At 45.9% G+C, this 21,820-nt stretch overlaps 1 protein-coding gene across 5 annotated transcripts in view; it reads left to right on the forward strand.

Moving 5' to 3' along the window:
• Window positions 1-21,820, forward strand: part of CERS3 (ceramide synthase 3) — a 226,499-nt gene that overhangs the window by 172,324 nt on the left and 32,355 nt on the right. For all 5 annotated transcript variants that reach the window (XM_069766311.1, XM_069766310.1, XM_069766314.1 and 2 more), the window contains one exon: window positions 9,682-9,799. In XM_069766311.1, coding sequence (XP_069622412.1) covers window positions 9,682-9,799 — 118 coding nt within the window. The remainder of the gene's footprint in view (window positions 1-9,681; window positions 9,800-21,820) is intronic.

A 21,820-nucleotide genomic window follows, 5' to 3' on the forward strand; every position in this document is an offset into this window, starting at 1 on the left:
GATCTAGTTCCTACGGGTAGAAAATGGTAAACTTAGGCCACATTCAGACATGGTACCGATTGTAAAGTATGGGGCTGTTTTACACGTCTATATTTTTTTAGGAAAACTGTATTAAATGGCCACATCACGTAGGTAAAATACGTACGTGTGCACACAAATGTGTGCTGGCCGGACTTGTAATAAACCTTGTCGTGACTATATCATGCAAGGGGGGTTGTGGAAACCACAAGAAAACGACAACAAGAAGGGAAAACTTCAAATAACAATGAACCTTTATTAGTATAAATTACACACAAATAAAACGCGGACCATAACATAGAACTAGGCGCAAAGATAGTGCAAAACATAGGGACACCGCTGCCCGTGCAGAAAAGACGTGCAGCTGAGGAACTGGCAGTAAAAATGAGGCAAGGTGTTATGATGGGGAATATAACTAGCTGACTAATGGCACCCACTATACATAGTATCTATGTGTACCTGAACATAACACCCTTCAAGCAAATGTAAAAATGCTAATGCGGCTCTATCACAAATGACCAAATATGCAAGTGCCAGGTAGTGAGCCCACATAATAGCGCATGATAAGCGAGGGTAATGCCCGTGTATGGGGGTCACATGAATAAGACCCAAACTGTAGATAAACCAGAGCTACTGCCCCATAACCACCAACCTAAGGATGCACTGGCTCCCCACATAGTATATAGCAGCCATGCTGCTCCCAAGTATATTACCTGCTGTAGCGGTGATAATGATCTGCCCAGGGCCTCAAGCTGCACGTCCACCCGACGCGCGTTTCGGAGGGAAACTCCTTCGTCTATTTTTTTTATAGATGGATCAAAATTACTCATACAAGTCTATGGGTCCATGAAAAATCACAGACCACACACGCCGCCATCTGTGTGCAACCAGTGTGATGTTCGCTTTTAACATTACAGTGGGTAGAAGAAGCTTTGCAATTTGTTTTTGGCAAATTGAAGACATGATTTATGACCAAACTCTGACCCAAAACACTGAAGAAAATTCTTCTGTGATTTTACATGTGGCTGCAGAATGCTGTAGATAAGCCCCTGATGCCGGTGGGCTTAACTCCCCTTCGATATTGGGGGTAACAGGTTCCCTTTAAAGCACGTGGGCCAGGCATTGTATATGTATGAGCTCACCTCACCTCAGAGCCGCCACCAGGTTCTGGCCATTGTCACACATGACCATGCCTGGCTCTAGATTCAGCGATGTTTGCCACACATCTGACTGTTCTTTCAGAGCTGTCTACACCTCTTCAGCATTGTGCGATTTGTCACCTAAGCAGATTAGCTTCAGCACAGCCTGTTGCCGCTTGGCTGAAGCAGTGCTGCAGTGCTTCCAGCTTGTGACTGATGTGCTCATTTCAGAGATGGAGGCTGAACAGGAGGAGGTGCAGGAGCTGTAGACTGTGGGGGCAACCCTGATTGACATAGGGCCCGCAATCCTCGGCGTCGGGAGGATGTGTTCCATCCCAAGGTCTGACTGTGTCCCGGCTTCCACTATGTTAACCCAGTGTTCCGTCAGTGAGATGTACTGTCCCTGCCCACAAGCACTTGTCCACATATCCGTGGTTAGGTGGACTTGTGGTGGTGTAATGCCGGTACGGCACGCTGGGAGAAATGGTGGCGGCTGTGGAGTACCTTGGGATGGCCGCCGCTATCAGATTGCGGAAAGCTTCCGTCTCCACGAGCCTAAAAGGCAACATTTCGAGTGCAAGCAGACAAGAAATGTGTGAATTTAGTACTGTGGGGCGTTGGCTGCGTATTTCCGCTTGCGTTGCCATGACTGGGGTATGGATAACTGAAGGCTTCGCTGGGACGTGGACATGCTTGATGATGGTGCTAGTTGACTGTGGGCAATGACAGGTGCAGGGCTCGAGGCATCTTCGCATGCACCGTGGACAGGGTATTGGCTTGCTCGCACAACAGTGAAAGAAACAGTGGTGTCACCTGCAGACACTGTTCCTGGAGCCTGGAGTTTGGCCCACAAAGTCGGGTGCTTTGCTGCCATGTGCCTGATCATGCTGGTGGTGGTCAGGCAAGTAGTTTTGCTACCCCTGCTGATGCGGGCATGGCAGTTGGTGCAAATGGCCTGTTTGGGGTTATCGGCAGAGTCTTTAAAAAACAACCGGACTCAGGAAGATCTAACAGTCGGAATGGCAACTTCCCTCATGTTGGTGTTACGGGGAACGGATGCAAGCCTTCTGTCTGCGGGCACCACACTGCTTCTTTGTGCCTGTTGGGGTGCTTCCCCATGTGTGCTGCTGTCCTCTCTCTGCATGTCCTCCCAGGTTGGGTCAGTTACTATATTATCCACCACCTCGTCTTCCGCATCCAGAGATACCACACTGTTCAATATGTGGCTTGTATATTTTTAATTTAAACAGAAAAATACTGTATAGAACTAGGCTAATACACCGCCAAAAAGTTGAATGTAGGCTTGAAATGCCCAAATTTATAGCCCATAGATAGACCAGGCATCTGACTGAGAAACCACAATGTTCAATATGTGGCTGTATTTTTTTTTTAACCCAAAATACTGTTTAGAACTAGGGAAACAGACAGTTAATACAGTGGAATGGAGACCTGAAATGGTACAATTTTTAGCGCAATGATATGCGATCCGTGTGGCGGACAAAACACAGAGTTAAATATTTGAACTGTAGCTAAATATTTGTTTGACAGCTAAATATTTTTTGGGCAGCAAAATGGTGTCAAAAAATTGGATAAGACACTCCAGAAAATACTACAGTAACACAAAAAATGCCAGAATTTTCTGCGCACTCAGATGTGATGGCTGGGACGGGCAGACCCATTTAAAATAACTGGATTTTCACGCTATACTATGAAAAGGATCTGGCTGTAGTCTGCAGTGTCAACAAGCCCCAAAAAATGGGGGGGGCTCTGGATTGCTTTGGAATAAAATAATCTGGATTAAAAAGTGGAAAAAAATCTTCCTAGCCACTGATACCTGCAGCTAGGTATATATGTAATGGGCAGTAGCCGCAAACAGTAATGGAATTGACCCTCTTGATGTATGCAATGATATATATATACCCACCTACAGTGCCTGCATGCCTTGCACTGATATGTATAGAGCCACATACACTCCCCTGCCTACCAAGCACTGCAATCTATATACTCTATAATTAGTCCTTAGGGCTCATACCTATATGCGAGAAAAAAAAGGTCCAATTTCCGTACCCAAAAAACGGATGAGTGCTATGCGAGTGTCGTGCGAGTACAATGCGATTTTCACACCTAGCATCTGATTTACATCCGAGTGCATTGCGATTGCTATCCGATTGCAATGCGATTTTAACATGAGCTTTTACATACAGCAGTTCTCTGTATGTAAAAGCTCATGTAATAAATAAAAAAATAACAAACCAACAATATACCATACCTGCCCGGCGTTCAGTCAGTTCCACGCCGTAATCCATATCTAGGGGATATACAGTTCACAACCGGGAGCGGTGCTAATGCGACCGGCCCAGCTGTGAACTAATGGGGAATGAATGAGAAGCTGCCGGCGCCAGCATCAGTGACTAGTGCTGACATCACTGATGCTGCACTGACTCACAGCTTGACTGGCGGTGAACGCCTCAGCGTGAGACAATGAACTGGCAGCTGCGGGCTGATATTAATAGCCTAGAAAGGGACCATGGATATTGCCCCCCCCCCCTCCACCCCGTCTACAAACATCAGCAGTCAGGTGCCCCAGAAAAGGTGCATCTGTCTGCATAGCCTTTGCTGGTTATTAATTATAGTGTGAGGGCCGTGCGGTTTTTTTTTTTTTTTTTTTTTCTCGTATCCATTGACTTGCATTGGCGAGTCTCATCCGAGATACACAGCAAATCACAGCATGCTGCGATTTTTTTTTTCCTTTTTTTTTTTTTTCTCAGTCCGATTTCAGCTGCGAAAAAAATCGCAGATGAGATGTCACCCATTGAATAACAATAAAAAATCCAATTTTTTTTTTTTTTTTTTTTTTTAATCGGATTGCACGTTTTTCTTGCAAGTGAGTATGAGCTTTTAGAAGGACTGTTGGTTTAGCTGGATTTGTGCAAAATATGATGGTATACCCACACTAACTGATAAACCTCCAAATCTCGGCAGCACCTGTCCCTACACTGTCTTAAGGTACCGTCACACTAAGTGACGCTGCAGCGATACCGACAACGATCCGGATCGCTGCAGCGTCGCTGTTTGGTCGCTGGAGAGCTGTCACACAGACAGCTCTCCAGCGACCAATAGGGTTGAGCGACCTTCACTTTTATAGGATCGGGTCGGGTTTCACGAAACCCGACTTTTGGAAAAGTCGGGTCGAGTGAAATCGGCCGATCCTATAAAAAAGTCGGGGTCGGGGTCGGCCGAAACTCGAAACCCAATGCAGTGCATTGGGTTTCCATGGTTCCCAGGGTCTGAAGGAGCGGAAACTCTCCTTCAGGCCCTGGGATCCATATTTAAGTGTAAAATATAGAATTAAAATAAAAAATATTGCAATACTTACCCTCTGACGCGCCCTGGTACTAACCGGCAGCCTTCCTCCTTCGAATCCGCGCTTCTAGGACCTTGCCGTGACGTCGCGGCTTGTGATTGGCCGCGCGGCCGCCCATGTGACCGCTCGCGCGACCAATCACAAGCCGCGACGTCACCCGCGACGTCACCGAAGGTCCTGGAAGGGCTGATTCTTAGGAAGGAAGGCTGTCGGAAGGAAGCAGGGCGCTTCCGAGGGTGAGTATATTCCTATTAGGTATATACTCACCCTCGGAAGCGCCCTGCTTCCTTCCGACAGCCTTCCTTCCTAAGAATCAGCCCTTCCAGGACCTTCGGTGACGTCGCGGCTTGTGATTGGCTGCGCGAGCGGTCACATGGGCGGCCGCGCGGCCAATCACAAGCCGCGACGTCACGGCAAGGTCCTAGAAGCGCGGATTCGAAGGAGGAAGGCTGCCGGTTAGTACCAGGGCGCGTCAGAGGGTAAGTATTGCAATATTTTTTATTTTAATTCTATATTTTACACTTTAATCTGAATTCCGATACCAATTCCCGATATCTTAAACATATCGGGAATCGGGATCGGAATTCCGATTCCAGATTCAAAAGATCGCCGACTTCATGGCCGACCCCCCACTGGGGTCGGGTCGGGTTTCATGAAACCCGACCTTGCCAAAAGTCGGCGACTTTTGAACAATTTCGACCCGTTTCGCTCAACCCTAGCGACCAACAATCCCGAGGTCCCCGGTAACCAGGGTAAACATCGGGTTACTAAGCGCAGGGCCGCGCTTAGTAACCCGATGTTTACCCTGGTTACCATCGTTAAAGTAAAAAAAACAACCACTACATACTTACCTACCGCTGTCTGTCCCCGGCGCTGTGCGTCTCTGCTCTGGCTGTGAGCGCCGGGCAGCCGGAAAGCAGAGCGGTGACGTCACCGCTCTGCTTTCCGGCCGCTGTGCTCACAGCCAGAGGAGAGAAGCACAGCGCCGGGGACAGACAGCGGTAGGTAAGTATGTAGTGGTTGTTTTTTTTTACTTTAACGATGGTAACCAGGGTAAACATCGGGTTACTAAGCGCAGCCCTGCGCTTAGTAACCCGATGTTTACCCTGGTTACCAGCGAAGACATCGCTGAATCGGCGTCACACACGCCGATTCAGCGATGTCAGCGGGAGATCCAGCGACGAAACAAAGTTCTGGACTTTCTTCCCCGACCAGCGATATCACAGCAGGGGCCTGATCGCTGCTGCCTGTCACACTGGACGATATCGCTAGCCAGGACGCTACAACGTCACGGATCGCTAGCGATATCGTCTAGTGTGACGGTACTTTTAGGCCGGTTTCACACGTCAGTGGCTCCGGTACGTGAGGTGTCAGTTTCCTCACGTACCGGAGCCACTGACACACGTAGACACATTAAAATCAATGCATCTTTTCAGATGTCATTGATTTTTTGCGGACCGTGTCTCCGTGTGCCAAACATGGAGACATGTCAGTGTTCGTGGGAGCACACGGATTACACGGACCCATTAAAGTCAATGGGTCCGTGCAAAGCACGTACCGCACACGGACGTTGTCCGTGTGCAGTCCGTGTGCCGTGCAGGAGACAGCGCTACATTGAGCGCTGTCCCCCCCACTAGTGCTGAAGCCCCATTCATATCTTCCCTGCAGCAGCGTTTGCTGTAGGGAAGATATGAACAATAGTGTTTAAAATGCAGATCCAGGTCCCCCTCCCAACCCCTGTGCGGCCCCCCCCCCGCTGTGATTAAAATACTCACCTAGCTTCCGGATCCCTAGCCGCAGCGTCCTCTCCTGGCCGCAGCCTCTCCTGTATGCGGTCACGTGGGGCCGCGCGATTACAATCATGAATATACTCCCAAAGGGGTGGAGCCGCATATTCAGTACTGTAAATGAGCGGCCCCACATGACCGCATACAGGAGACGATGCGGTCAGGTGAGGATGCTGCGGCGAGGGATCCGGAAGCTAGGTGAGTATTTTTTTAATCACGGGGGGGGGGGGGGGTAGGGGGGGGCGACCTGGATCTGCATTTTAAACACTATTATTCATATCTTCCCTACAGCAAACTCTGCTGCAGGGAAGATATGAATGGGGCTTCAGCACGATGCCGGGGACAGAGCTAAACTTTAGCGCTGTCTCCGACACGGTGCGTGTGGTACCCAGTGGGCACACGGGCGGCACACGTGTGCCGCTCGTGTGCCACACTGATGTACCACAGAAACGCACACGGACACGAATAATTCCGGTACCGATTTTTCCGGTACCGGAATTATCTGGACGTGTGGGACTGCCCTTAATCAGGAGCTGAATGCGCCGAGCAGGGCGGTGCCAGGTCTCTTATAGACCTGATGACGCTGTGCGGCCAGCCAATCACTGTAATGCCACAACCAAGATGGCTACGGCATTACAGTGTGTGGCACACAATCCCTGCATGTTGATTGGCTCTCTAAAGAGGGACAATTATGCAGGGCAAGGACCCAAGTCCCCGCTTAGCAAACCCGGAAATGCTCGGTGCTCGCCGAGTACTGCGAGTACAGTGATTCTCGGGCAAGTAATGAGCATTACGAGTATGCTCGTTCATCACTAATTACTACTCCTTTGCCTTGCCATCTAGCCCTATAAATGTCAGGGGTAGGTCAAGTGTGGGATTGGCACCAGCAAACGGAATTGTAAGGCCATGTGCACACACTCAGTGTTTGGTCAGTATCTTACATCAGTATTTGTAAGAAAAAGTATAATAGAAACACGTCACCACTTCTTTTATTTCTCACTCACTCCTGATTTTGGCTTACAAATACTGAGGTAAATTACTGACCAAATAACGTACCCGTAGAAGCACCTGTGTGTGCGAAACGGCCGTCGTCCGTGCTCCTATACCGCACCCTCATATGTACCTGATGTCCTGATGGATGTAATTTTCATCTTTCTCCATTAAAGATCACAATCTTCACAGCAAATTCGGGGTGAGTGCCGCATTAGTTTCTTCTCTTTTACTGCATACCGATTACTCTCTGGACATTCATGCAGAGCACCATTACCCTTTACGATTGTGACGCCTGAATACACAGCTGTCCATTAACAGTCCTGCATGCTTGGAAACATTCTGCTCTAGTGCCGTTCTGCTCCCTATACTATTACGTATAGGTAACACTGACTCACCAGTGACGTCTCTAGGTGAAGTTCTTCATCTTTCATCCAGCACAGACCGCCATCATTTCTTCCAGCCAGGACTCGTTTCTGCAGGAAATAACAGTTATCTTGAGCTCCGCTTGCAGAACACATTACTTAATTTTTCACAACTTCTACATTACACCACATGAAGAAAAAAAGGCGATAGTGTCACTCTGCACAGTAACAGGACCGCCCCCCCCCCCCATTTAAAACAGTATACTCAAAAAATAAATACATCACTGCAGTAATAATATCCCTTAATTAGCCCCTATGGTAATAATATTCCCCACCCTGGCCCCGCTTATCTCATTCCTGGCTCCAGCCATAAGTTCTTGCATCCTGCCCTCATGAGTATCCATTCTACCCCCCATATGATCTCCCCATCCTGCCCCATCTGTCTCCATCGTATCCATCCTGCCCCATGATCCAATCCTGCCCCATGTCTTTCATTCTGCCCCGTGTCTCCAATCATGCCCCGTATCTACATTCTGCCCATGCCTCCAGTCCTGCCCCCAGTGTGTCCAGCAATCTGCCCCAGTGCGTCCAGCATATTACCCCTAGTGTGTCCAGCATATTACCCCCAGTATGTCCAGCAATCTGCCCCAGTGTGTCCAACATTGCCCCCAGACAGTGTGTCCAGCAATCTGCCCCAGTGTCTGACTCCAGCATATTGCCCCCAGTGTGTCCAGCAATCTGCCCCAGTGTGTCCAGCATTGCCCCCAGACAGTGTGTCCAACAATCTTCCCCAGTATGTCAAGTATATTGCCCCAGTGTGTCCAGCATTGCCCCCAGACAGTGTGTCCAGCAATCTGCCCCAGTATGTCCAGCATATTGCCCCAGTGTGTCCAGATTTGCCCCCAGTGTGTTCAACAATGCCCCAGTGTGTCCAGCATTGCCCCCAGTGTGTCCAGCATTGCCCCCAGTGTGTCCAGCATTGCCCCCAGTGTGTCCAGCATTGCCCCCAGTGTGTCCAGCATTGCCCCCAGTGTGTCCAGCATTGCCCCCAGTGTGTCCGACATTGCCCCCAGTGTGTCCACTGTTAGGTTATCAAAAAACAAAACAAAAAAAACCAAACAAACAGTCTCCTCACCTGACCTGTGCGCTGCAGCGGCGAGCTCCCTCCAGCAGCGCGCACTCGCCAGCGACTGACAATGACGTCAGACGCCGGCGACGTGTGCGCTGCACCTGCGGCCGACTTCAGCTGCCAGCCTACAATTGGCTGGCGACTGTTAACTATTGACGCGCACGCCGCGCACGTCAATAGGAAACCGCCGCAGCTCCGGAAGGGGCCCGTTGAGCAGATGAAACGGGGCCCGATGCGGGCCCCCTCTCTCTGCTCACCGGCTCCGGGGGCCCATAAATGCCGGCGGGCAATCTGTGCGATAGCCCAGGGCCCCCACACACCACTGGGCCCTGGGCTACCGCCCATATTCACCCTCTTATATTCCGCCCCTGCCTCCTCTGATCGTTCTAAAAACTTTTCTGAAGCTCACCGTTCAGCAGATAAAAGCTCTCTGTTCCTACATGAGTGCGCGCACAGATCAGCATAGGAATCAAATGAAACTGTATGAGCCTGTACACTGTTTCAGATCAGTATGTAACTAATCTGTTAGGCCACGTTCACACGTTCGGTATTTGGTCAGTATTTTACATCAGTATTTGTAAACCAAAATCAGAAGTGGAACAGTCAGAGTAAAATTATAACAGAAACACGTCACAACTTCTGCATTTATCACACCCTCCTGGTTTTGGCTTACAAATACTGATGTAAAAAAACTCACCAAATATTCAACGTGTGAATGGGGCTTAATTGGGAGGGGCTAGACGTTTTGGAGACTTTATCACCCATTTAAATTAATGGGGATAAAAATGCAGACAATCAAGCCAAAAAAGTACGTATTTTATACTTTTTTTCCTGCCAACACTCTGGATATCAAAGTCTCATTTACAATGTTTGTCTTTCCTATCCACAGAGCCATTGCTACACCTGTGGCCAGAGCCATGGGGATAAAGAGCAAAGTCCGACAAAAAGCTTCACTTAATCCGATCTTGGAAAATTTCTACATCTCAAGCTCTAAACACCCATCTCAAGTAAGTGTTTCAGCAGTTGTATCATAAAGCAGAGTGGTGTATTATTGTGATAAAGGATGGGCACTATCCCCAAGAACTTGTGTTGTGCTACAGAGCAAAAAAACATAACTTGTATAGTCCCATCTAATAACCAGTACCTAATCCACAAAACACACCACAGGATATATACAGACTTGACTTCTGTAGTCAACTTTCATGTCCTTCTGAACATAACTATGAGCTGCAAGGCTTGTCTAAAATGATCTCCCCATGGTCTGGCGCACTAACCACAAGGCAAACTTTGAGAGCTTTTTCAGGGAACCTTAATTCACTGGTTCCCTTGAAGATCTCCTGCAAATTATATATATATATATATATATATATATATATATATATATATATATATATATATATATATATATATATATATATATATATATATATATATTATATTTATATTTACACACCCATATATACATATACTCACACACACACTAGGGATGTTTGGCTTTCGGGTTAAATTTATGGAAAATGTAAGAAGTTCACGCTAGAGTTATTTTTAGCATAAAAGTAGGGCTTTAAGTAGAAGCTTGCAATGGAGATTTTCTCATCTCAAATAATTTGTTGAAACAAAGCCGATAACCATGGTGGGTATACCCCAACAAAAATGTAAATGTCTCAATAACTTGTCATGTGGCCTGGAGCATCAGGTACAGCTTGACATTGATGTCTCATGCTGTTCGCAAGTGGAGTTATTGTCTGCCGAGGTATCCAACTCCTCTTGAACGGCGGCCCTCAGGTCATTGAGGTTCTGGGGTACAGAGTTGCGAGCGTCCACACTGCGACTCAGCTGATCCCTTGGGTTTTCTATGGAATTCAAGTCTGGAGAAAGTGCAGGTCATTAAATTTGAGGTTCCCCAGTCTCCAGCAGCCGTTCCCTTATGATGCAACTTTGATGAGCACATTGTCGCCCATGAAGATGAAATTAGGCCTGTGTTGTCCATGCAGAGGCACAATGACTGGATGTTCATAAAGTAGAAGGAGTTATCACAAGTTGAGGGCAGTTCTGTATTGACTAAACACCTGCCCACACTGTAACACCACCGAAGACTCGTCTGGTGACAACAGTGGCTGATACATTGCACTCTCACTTACGTCATACATAGTAACATAGTTAGTAAGGCCGAAAAAAGACATTTGTCCATCCAGTTCAGCCTATATTCCATCATAATAAATCCCCAGATCTACGTCCTTCTACAGAACCTAATAATTGTATGATACAATATTGTTCTGCTCCAGGAAGACATCCAGGCCTCTCTTGAACCCCTCGACTGAGTTCGCCATCACCACCTCCTCAGGCAAGCAATTCCAGATTCTCACTGCCCTAACAGTAAAGAATCCTCTTCTATGTTGGTGGAAAAACCTTCTCTCCTCCAGACGCAAAGAATGCCCCCTTGTGCCCGTCACCTTCCTTGGTATAAACAGATCCTCAGCGAGATATTTGTATTGTCCCCTTATATACTTATACATGGTTATTAGATCGCCCCTCAGTCGTCTTTTTTCTAGACTAAATAATCCTAATTTCGCTAATCTATCTGGGTATTGTAGTTCTCCCATCCCCTTTATTAATTTTGTTGCCCTCCTTTGTACTCTCTCTAGTTCCATTATATCCTTCCTGAGCACCGGTGCCCAAAACTGGACACAGTACTCCATGTGCGGTCTAACTAGGGATTTGTACAGAGGCAGTATAATGCTCTCATCATGTGTATCCAGACCTCTTTTAATGCACCCCATGATCCTGTTTGCCTTGGCAGCTGCTGCCTGGCACTGGCTGCTCCAGGTAAGTTTATCATTAACTAGGATCCCCAAGTCCTTCTCCCTGTCAGATTTACCCAGTGGTTTCCCGTTCAGTGTGTAATGGTGATATTGATTCCTTCTTCCCATGTGTATAACCTTACATTTATCATTGTTAAACCTCATCTGCCACCTTTCAGCCCAAGTTTCCAACTTATCCAGATCCATCTGTAGCAGAATACTATCTTCTCTTGTACTAACTGCTTTACATAGTTTTGTATCATCTGCAAATATCGATATTTTACTGTGTAAACCTTCTACCAGATCATTAATGAATATGTTGGAGAACAGGTCCCAATACCGACCCCTGCGGTACCCCACTGGTCACAGCGACCCAGTTAGAGACTATACCATTTATAACCACCCTCTGCTTTCTATCACTAAGCCAGTTACTAACCCATTTACACACATTTTCCCCCAGACCAAGCATTCTCATTTTGTGTACCAACCTCTTGTGCGGCACGGTATCAAACGCTTTGGAAAAATCGAGATATACCACATCCAATGACTCACCGTGGTCCAGCCTATAGCTTACCTCTTTATAAAAACTGATTAGATTGGTTTGACAGGAGCGATTTCTCATAAACCCATGCTGATATGGAGTTAAACAGTTATTCTCATTGAGATAATCCAGAATAACATCCCTCAGAAACCCTTCAAATATTTTACCAACAATAGAGGTTAGACTTACTGGCCTATAATTTCCAGGTTCACTTTTAGAGCCCTTTTTGAATATTGGCACCACATTTGCTATGCGCCAGTCCTGCGGAACAGACCCTGTCGCTATAGAGTCCCTAAAAATAAGAAATAATGGTTTATCTATTACATTACTTATTTCTCTTAGTACTCGTGGGTGTATGCCATCCGGACCCGGAGATTTATCTATTTTAATCTTATTTAGCCGGTTTCGCACCTCTTCTTGGGTTAGATTGGTGACCCTTAATATAGGGTTTTCATTGTTTCTTGGGATTTCACCTAGCATTTCATTTTCCACCGTGAATACCGTGGAGAAGAAGGTGTTTAATATGTTAGCTTTTTCCTCGTCATCTACAACCATTCTTTCCTCACTATTTTTTAAGGGGCCTACATTTTCAGTTTTTATTCTTTTACTATTGATATAGTTGAAGAACAGTTTGGGATTAGTTTTACTCTCCTTAGCAATGTGCTTCTCTGTTTCCTTTTTGGCAGCTTTAATTAGTTTTTTAGATAAAGTATTTTTCTACCTATAGTTTTTTAGAGCTTCAATGGTGCCATCCTGCTTTAGTAGTGCAAATGCTTTCTTTTTACTGTTAATTGCCTGTCTTACCTCTTTGTTTAGCCACATTGGGTTTTTCCTATTTCTAGTCCTTTTATTCCCACAAGGTATAAACCGCTTACAGTGCCTATTTAGGATGTTCTTAAACATTTCCCATTTATTATCTGTATTCTTATTTCTGAGGATATTGTCCCAGTCTACCAGATTAAGGGCATCTCTAAGCTGGTCAAACTTTGCCTTCCTAAAGTTCAGTGTTTTTGTGACTCCCTGACAAGTCCCCCTAGTGAAAGACAGGTGAAACTGTACAATATTGTGGTCGCTATTTCCTAGATGCCCGACCACCTGCAGATTTGTTATTCTGTCAGGTCTATTAGATAGTATTAGGTCTAAAAGTGCTGCTCCTCTGGTTGGATTCTGCACCAATTGTGAAAGATAATTTTTCTTGGTTATTAGCAGAAACCTGTTGCCTTTATGGGTTTCACAGGTTTGTTTCCCAGTTAATATCCGGGTAGTTAAAGTCCCCCATAACCAGGACCTCATTATGGGTTGCAGCTTCATCTATCTGCTTTAGAAGTAGACTTTCCATGGTTTCTGTTATATTTGGGGGTTTGTAACAGACCCCAATGAGAATTGTGTTACCATTTTTCCCTCCATGAATTTCGACCCATATGGACTCGACATCCTCATTTCCTTCGCTAATATCCTCCCTTAAAGTGGACTTTAGACAAGACTTTACATAGAGACAAACCCCTCCTCCTCTCCGATTTTTACGATCCTTTCTAAACAGACTGTAACCCTGTAAGTTAACTGCCCAGTCATAGCTTTCATCTAACCATGTCTCGGTTATTCCCACTATGTCAAAGTTACCTGTAGATATTTCTGCTTCTAGTTCTTCCATCTTGTTTGTCAGGCTTCTGGCGTTTGCGAGCATGCAGTTTAGAGGATTTTGTTTTGTTCCAATCTCCTCGCTGTGGATTGTTTTAGAAATGTTCTTACCTCCCTTCTGAGTATGTTTTCCTGGGTCTTCTTTGTTCAAGTCTAATGTTTTTCTTCCCGTCCCCTCTTCTTCTAGTTTAACGCCCTCCTGATGAGTGTAGCGAGTCTTCTGACGAATGTGTGTTTCCCAGGTTTGTTGAGGTGTAGTCCGTCACCAACATTGTTTGCACCCATCATTTCTGCTCAGCTTGAATCGACTTTTATCTGTTCACAGCACTGAGGCCCACTGGTCCCTCGTCCAGGGTAGATGTTCTCTGGCCCATGCAAGACGATGGTGATGTGGTCAGGTACCCTTGCAGGTCATCTAGCACGCAGACTGTGCTGATGTAGACTGTTCGGATGGTCTGACGTGACACTTGGGTGTCTCTCACCTCCCTTACATGTGCCTGGAGTTGTGTGGCATTCTTCATACGGTTCTGAAGGGCATTGTTCACAATGAAGCGGTCATCAGTGTGGGATGTGGCCAGAGGACGTCCACTTCTCTGCCTCTCTGACTTTTCCAGTCTCTGTATCTCCATTACAATCTGCTGATGACTCTGTGTCTCTCTAAGCTCAGTGGCCTCATCCATCTGAAAACATCCTGCTTGAAATCTCACAATGGTGAGGTACTGTTCTTCAATTGTTCGGTGTCGTCTTGGTCTCATGATGTCAAAATGTGAACAGCATGATGAGGAGGATTGCTTAATACTAATTTTCTAATTGAGCTAAAAAATCTATCAAAACCATGGAACTGCAGGGGCTCTAGCCTTTCACAAAATGTCGGCCAGGCCCCCGCAGCGTCAGACACCCCCCGCAGCAGTGTCGGACACCCACAGAGGTGTGCCGCACATCGGGACACCCCCTCATCCCAGCCTGCGGCCTGCATCATCTCCTGCTTCCTCGGGCAGCCATCCTGGGACCCCGCTTCACCGCAGCCACCACCCCCCCGGTAAGCAATAAGACGCATGGATTATAAGAAGCACCACCATTTTATTACAAAAAATTTTTTTTTCCTATTTTTCTCCTCAAAATTTGGGGTGCGTTTTAGAATCCGGAGCTTCTTATAATCCGAAAAATACGGTATATGATCTCTCTGGCAAACAAGACTTAATGCTTGTTGGCAAGCACAGCAGTCAGACTTTTTTTGTAGTTGGTGATGAGGTTTGCGCGCATATGTCAGGAATTTTGGTCCACTCCTCTTTACAGATCATCTCTAAATCATTAAGATTTTGAGGCTGTTGCTTGGCAACTTGGAGCTTCAACTCCCTCCATAAGTTTTCTATGGGATTAAGGTCTGGAGACTGGCTAGGCCACTCCATGACCTTAATGTGCTTCTTTTTGAGCCACTCCTTTGTTGCCTTGGCTGTATGTTTTGGGTCATTGTCTTGCTGGAAGACCCAGCCATGAACCATTTTTAATGTCCTGGTGGAGGGAAGGATGTTGTCACTCAGGATTTTACGGTATATGGCTCCATCCATTCTCCCATTGATGTGGTGAAGTAGTCCTAGGCAGCATTTCTCTTCCTCCAAACACGGCGAGTTGAGTTATTGCCAAAGACCTCAATTTTTGTCTCATCTGACCACAGCACCATCTCCCAATCACTCACAGAATCATCCAGGTGTTCATTGGCAAACTTCAGATGGGCCTGCACATGTGCCTTCTTGAGCAGGGGGACCTTGCGGACACTGCAGGATTTTAAACCTTTACAGCATAATGTCTTAGCAATGGTTTTCAAAGTGACTGTGGTCCCAGCTTCCTTGAGAACATTAACGAGTTCCCCCGTGTAGTTGTAGACTGATCTCTCACCTTCCTCATGATCAAGGATACCCCACAAGGTGAGATTTTGCATGGTGCCCCAGATCGATGTCAATTGACAGTGATTTTGTATTTCTTCCATTTTCCTACTATTTCACCAACAGTTGTATCTTCCTCACCCAGCTTCTTATGGTTTTGTAGCCCATTCCAGCTTCGTGCAGGTCTATGATCTTGTCCTTGACATCCTTAGAAAGCTCTTTGGTCTTGCCCAAGTTGTAGAGGTTAGAGTCTGACTGATTAATTGAGTCTGTGGACAGGAGTCTTTTATAAAGGAGACTGTGTAAGACAGCTGTCTTTAATGCAGGTAACGAGTTGATTAGGAGCATCTAACTAGTCTGTAGGAGCCCGAACTTTTAATGGTTGGTAGGGGATAAAATACTAATTTCTCACTGCAAAATGCAAATAAATTTATATATTTTATACAATGTGATTTTCTGGGTTTTATTTTTGATATTCTCTCTCTCTCAATGTTAAATTTAACCTACCCTTAAATTTATAGACTGTTCATGTCATTGTCAATGGGCAAACTTACAAAATCAGCAAAGGATCAAATAATTATTTCCTTCACTGTATGTGTTATAAAGCCACACCTCGCCACATAACTTGACATCACTATTATGTCGGAGGGATCACGCAGTATGGTCTCCCCACTTGCACCAATGTGACGTTCCACACCTCCTGGGGATATGTAAGGTTAGCTTTACAGAGACACCCCCTGTCTACACGGGCCAAGGGAGGCACGGGGAGTGAGTGAAGGTGGCCCACACTAACATGGTGTCACACTCACACGCAACCCTGAAAGGCTATGAGGCCCCTTTCACTTGCACCAGTGAAAGGGAGTGCTGTCAGCCTGGTAAGACTGCCACCAGTTCCTTGTTAGATATAAGCCTGGTCCATTAATGGAATTATATCGGGCCAGAAACCAGGCCCAGTAGCATGTGAAGTTAAAACCGAAAACACAGGGACAGGTGTGGATTTGTGGATCAAGATAAGAGCAGCCCAAGGTTAAATTATATATTTGATTGCCTTACGGGCACTCTTGACAATGCATTATATACAATAGTCAGATATGAAAATACAGGTGAAGCACAAAAGATATAAGTAGATGTGTCTTTATTGGTTTGATGTTCGTTAGTGTTTGCGTGGGGGCATGGCTACTAGCTAGTTCCCGTTCCTTCTAGCACATTACTCGACGTGGCCTCCTTTTAGACGTGAACAGCAAGCATGACAAAGAGAGAAGAGAGCACATGGCCTTACACAAGCCTTTATCCTCTTGGTCGGTTACTCCTTTCCAACCCCAGGATGGGCCTTATCTCCCGCCCCTCGGTGTTAGTAGCGTATTCTCCCAAAACCCATCATAACTTCCCAACATAAAGTCATGAAGTGGCAGTTCTGGTGCCACTGGATGTGGCCAAGTCCCCGTTGCGCTTGGAGACCAAACGCAGCTTTGCTACCTGGCTTCTACTAACTGTTCTTCAAATCTTTCCACCCTGGAGTTCTAGAATGGATCGACACGCTGGAATGCATTCTGCTTGTTCCAGAGATGTTTAAAATATAACTGGTGTGGGGTTAGGACGTACGATAGTTCTATATATTCTTTAAATCTCCTTATGAAATCCTATCTAACATTGACAAAGCAGTTACACAGCGTGGGCTCCCACAGGAGGTCATCCTGTATGAGCCTGGATATAAGCTACGGTGATGAGGGTGTTACATTTCACTTAGAAGCTGGTGAGGCTGGACTACTTGCTGAGCCAGGTGTCCTGTTACAGCTACACATGCTGAAGGAGGATTGTAATCTGCCATTAAATCCCCCCCATATTCTTCACAGTTTGTATGTGTGTGAGTTTTATATATGAAATTGTGATAGTTGCTGGACCGGGGTTGTGCTAATAAATTGACTCCTCTCTAAAATACAGTATATTTGATATGTAGTGGCGCTATTGTAGATGCACAAAATCAGCTGCAAGTATAGTCCAAAACCACCTAGGGAAATATAGATAGTACAAGAAGAAAAAAATATATTGTACTTGCGCTATATAGAATGCATAGATTGAACACCGATGTAATGTGGTTACCTGTAAGACAGGAGTCGGCTTTATGGGGACAGCTTTTATGAGATTTTGGTGCTAAATAGGTACGAATAGAGATATGTCGATATGAACTGGAGTCTAAAGAAAGTAAAAAAAGAGGACTTAAAATTACAAATAAATGAACCTAACTGGAAGGTATACTGCTGTATTGCTGTATATAGATGGACATATCACAAGAGGGAGAAAACAGATGCTGTAGGGGACAGGTAAATGCTAAAAACTAGAGAACGTGTTCCCCTATTAAAAAATTATATATGTGTATAAGGACACGTGCAATGAAGCAATGTGGTGGCTAAACATGCAGACTAAAAAGGTAAGCGTTCAGTACCTGTGTCCAGGCACAAGTGTAGCTTGATCCATAAAATATAAAAACAACCTTGCTGAAGATGAATAATAATCTTTATTTTTTTATGCTTTCATATACTTACAATCTTCACTTCCTGGGCAGAAGGCTGGTGTATGTGTCCTGAGCGCACTGTCCGGGCCAGTGTCAGGCGCTCGGGCGGTAAGAAGTGAGGAGAACGATGCGCAATGCTTAGTTTCACTGCAGCTGGCAGGACCTGCGTAGCGTTTGGGTCACGTGACTCGACGGTCACGTGGTGCCCCTGTGAGTAGTGCGGAACACTGTTAGAGCCAAAAAGCGACTCCTGTCTTACAGGTAACCACATTACATCGGTGTTCAATCTATGCATTCTATATAGCGCAAGTACAATATTTTTTTTTTTCCTCTCTAAAATACATACAGTATATTATATATTGTATATATTTTTTGAACTGTGGAAAACTTCAGTTTTTGTTAGGATTTCCACTTTAACTAAATGTGACTGTAGTGTTCTTCTTGCACTGAGATGAGTGGCGGGTTAGGTCTTGTCGGGTGGACATTGGAAGCGAAAGCTAAAATCAATGAGATGCAGTGAAAATAAAAATACCATAGACTGCTATATTTGTGTGTATTAGAATATAAATAGTCATTTGTTAATGAGGTTGGGATGAGTTTGCCAGGAATCAAAATATGTAGATGGAAAAACTGGGTCTGTGAACTGAGACTGCTAGAAAAGCTGTGACGAAAGCTCCAGATATTTATAACATGGGTTACAATATATAAAAGGAGCTCCGTTCATTTAACTAAAGGAGTCTTTCTCAATAGTGACAACAGTATCAGTGCCTGATACCTACTAATCCTGGTGACAGAGATTAGGCTGTTCCTGAAACCTTTGAGCATCCATTCTAATTTTACCTGCTCGCTGTTGCATAATCTAGTTCACAGCTGTGCGAGTTTTGGACCAAAATTCTCCCATTGTATTGATTAAAGTATATTCAGAGAATCCGTTATTGTCTTTAAGAAACAACTTTTGGCCAAAATTCTTGGTGTAAAACAGATCTACTGTACGCCAGCTTGGAGATCTCCGTAAGGAGTAATAGTACCCTCTGGTTGTGCCCATCGCAGCACGCAGGTCTGTTAGGGTTGTTCTGGGCACCAGTCATTTCCCTGCCATACTATGATAATTTACTTTTTTTCTCTATAAATTTTTTTTTACTTCAACTTTTGGTGGCTGCCTTAAAGGGAATCTGTTGCCCTTAAAACGCTGTCTATGAGCTGCTGCTTTGTACTGTACGGAAGACAGGAGAGAGCGATGCAACGGTGCAGAGCCACTGATTGAGTTTCCGGAAGCCGTCACTTCAGCGCTGTCAATCAAGATATGACAAAATGCTCAGTATGCAAATTGAGGGAGCACAATGCTGCACTAAAGGTACCGTCACACTCAGCGACGCTGCAGCGATATAGACAATGAGCCGATCACTGCAGCGTCGCTGTTTAGGTCGCTGTAGAGACGTCAAACACGGCAACTCCAGAACGATGCAGGAGCGATCCAGTGACGTGCTTATCGTTCTCACTGGTTGTTAGCTCCATGTAAAACATTGCTGGCATCGTTGCTTTTGCTGTCAAACATGACGATACACGCCGACCAAATAAAGTTCTGGCCTTCTAGCTCCGACCAGCGATGGCACAGCGGGATCCAGATCGCTGCTGCGTGTCAAACACAACGAGATCGCTATCCAGGACGCTGCAACGTCACGGATCGTTGTCGTTCTCGTTGTAAAGTTGCTGAGTGGGAAGGTACCTTAAGCCCTTGGCCATGTCAAAGGTGCACAGAAGCCACCTAATTTCTGACAACTAAACCCCTAAAATCTATACTTCAGGTATTGTTTTCATAGGACAAAGTCTCCTACACATACAAGTGATTTTAATTAGCATTGTGGGGGGGGTGAGAGACTTTCTTTAATAAGGTTTTGTTGAGTAGTTTGATGTTGATGTGAATCATAAGGCTATGTCCTATATATACAGGCATGGAATGGTGTCCACTACTTTAGCTTCCACTCCATGAACTACACTTTTGTCATGGCACTGAGTATCAGGCACTCTTTCCTCCATGTAACCTCCTAAGGCCGGTTTCACACGTCAGTGGCTCCGGTACGTGAGGTGACAGTTTCCTCACGTACCGGAGCCACTGACACACGTAGACACATTAAAATCAATGCATCTTTTCAGATGTCATTGATTTTTTGCGGACCGTGTCTCCGTGTGCCAAACACGGAGACATGTCAGTGTTCGTGGGAGCGCACGGATTACATGGACCCATTAAAGTCAATGGGTCCGTGTAAAACACGTACCGCACACATGTGCAGTCCGTGTGCCGTGCAGGAGACAGCGCTACATTAAGCGCTGTCCCCCCCCCCCACTGGTGCTGAAGCCCCATTCATGTCTTCCCTGCAGCAGCGTTTGCTGTAGAGAAGATATGAATATTAGTGTGTAAAATCAATATCCAGGTCGCAGCGTCATGTCCTGGCCGCACCTTGTACTGTATGAGCGGTCACGTGGGGCCGCCGATTACAATCATGAATATGCGGCTCCACCTCCCAAAGGGGTGGAGCCGCATATTCATTACTGTAAATGAGCGTCCCCACGTGACCGCTCATACAGTACAAGGTGCGGCCAGGACAGGACGCCGCGAGGGATCCGGAAGCTAGGGGAGTATTTTAATCACAGCGGGGGGGGGGGGGAAAGGGGGCGCACTGGTGGTGGGAGGGGGGTGGGGACCTGGATATTGATTTTACATACTAATATTCATATCTTCTCTACAGCAAACGCTGCTGCAGGGAAGATATGAATGTGGCTTCAGCACGATGCCGGGGACAGTGCTACAATTTGGCGCTGTCTCCGGCACGGTGCGTGTGGTACCCAGTGGGCACACTGATGTGCCACAGAAACGCACCGGCACACGGACAGGGATAATTCCGGTACCGATTTTTCCGGTACCGGAATTATCTGGACGTGTGAGACTGCCCTAAGAGCAGGCCTCATACACCCACAGACACAAGCATACATGCAAGGACCGCTTTATACTTCTGTTAAAGCCCGTCTTATGGCTACTATGCTGAGAACCAACCCTTACTAAAGTGTCTGTCTCACCAGCGGAAGCACTGCATATAGTGAGCAAGCTGCATTTATTATTAAATGGAATAAGACAGCAATTGTTTTGCTATGTAGTCTGAGAGCAGCATGATGTAGGGACAGAGACCCTGATTCTAGCGGTGTCATTTATTAGGCTGTGTGTTGCTGTTTCAATAAAATCTGTGTATTACCAGCAGATGATCACTACAGGACTAGGTGTCTGGTGCCTCCTAGTCAACTGCTCTGTGTAACCCCCACCACTGATTATCAGCTTTCTGCCAATATACAGTGTACACAGAAAGCTGCTGCTCAGTGGTGTGGGGGGATATACGGGGCTCAGCATTCACATTATAAAACCATTTTGACATGAATTTTCAAAACAAGTGCACCGACATCTGGCTAAGCGATCTATTAAATGTGTACAGTTTGTGCTGTGAAATCTGGTGACAAATTTGCATTATAGGTAGGTTTGCTGCATATAAAAGTTTCATCGAGAAAAGTGGCAGCAGCAGCTATTAATAATTTACAAGACCATTTACAGTTTCCGATGTTACAGAATTTCATTGTGCCTATACAAGTCACACTATACTGTAGCT

This window comes from Ranitomeya imitator, chromosome 4 (assembly GCF_032444005.1).
Source record: "Ranitomeya imitator isolate aRanImi1 chromosome 4, aRanImi1.pri, whole genome shotgun sequence".
NCBI lineage: Eukaryota > Metazoa > Chordata > Amphibia > Anura > Dendrobatidae > Ranitomeya > Ranitomeya imitator.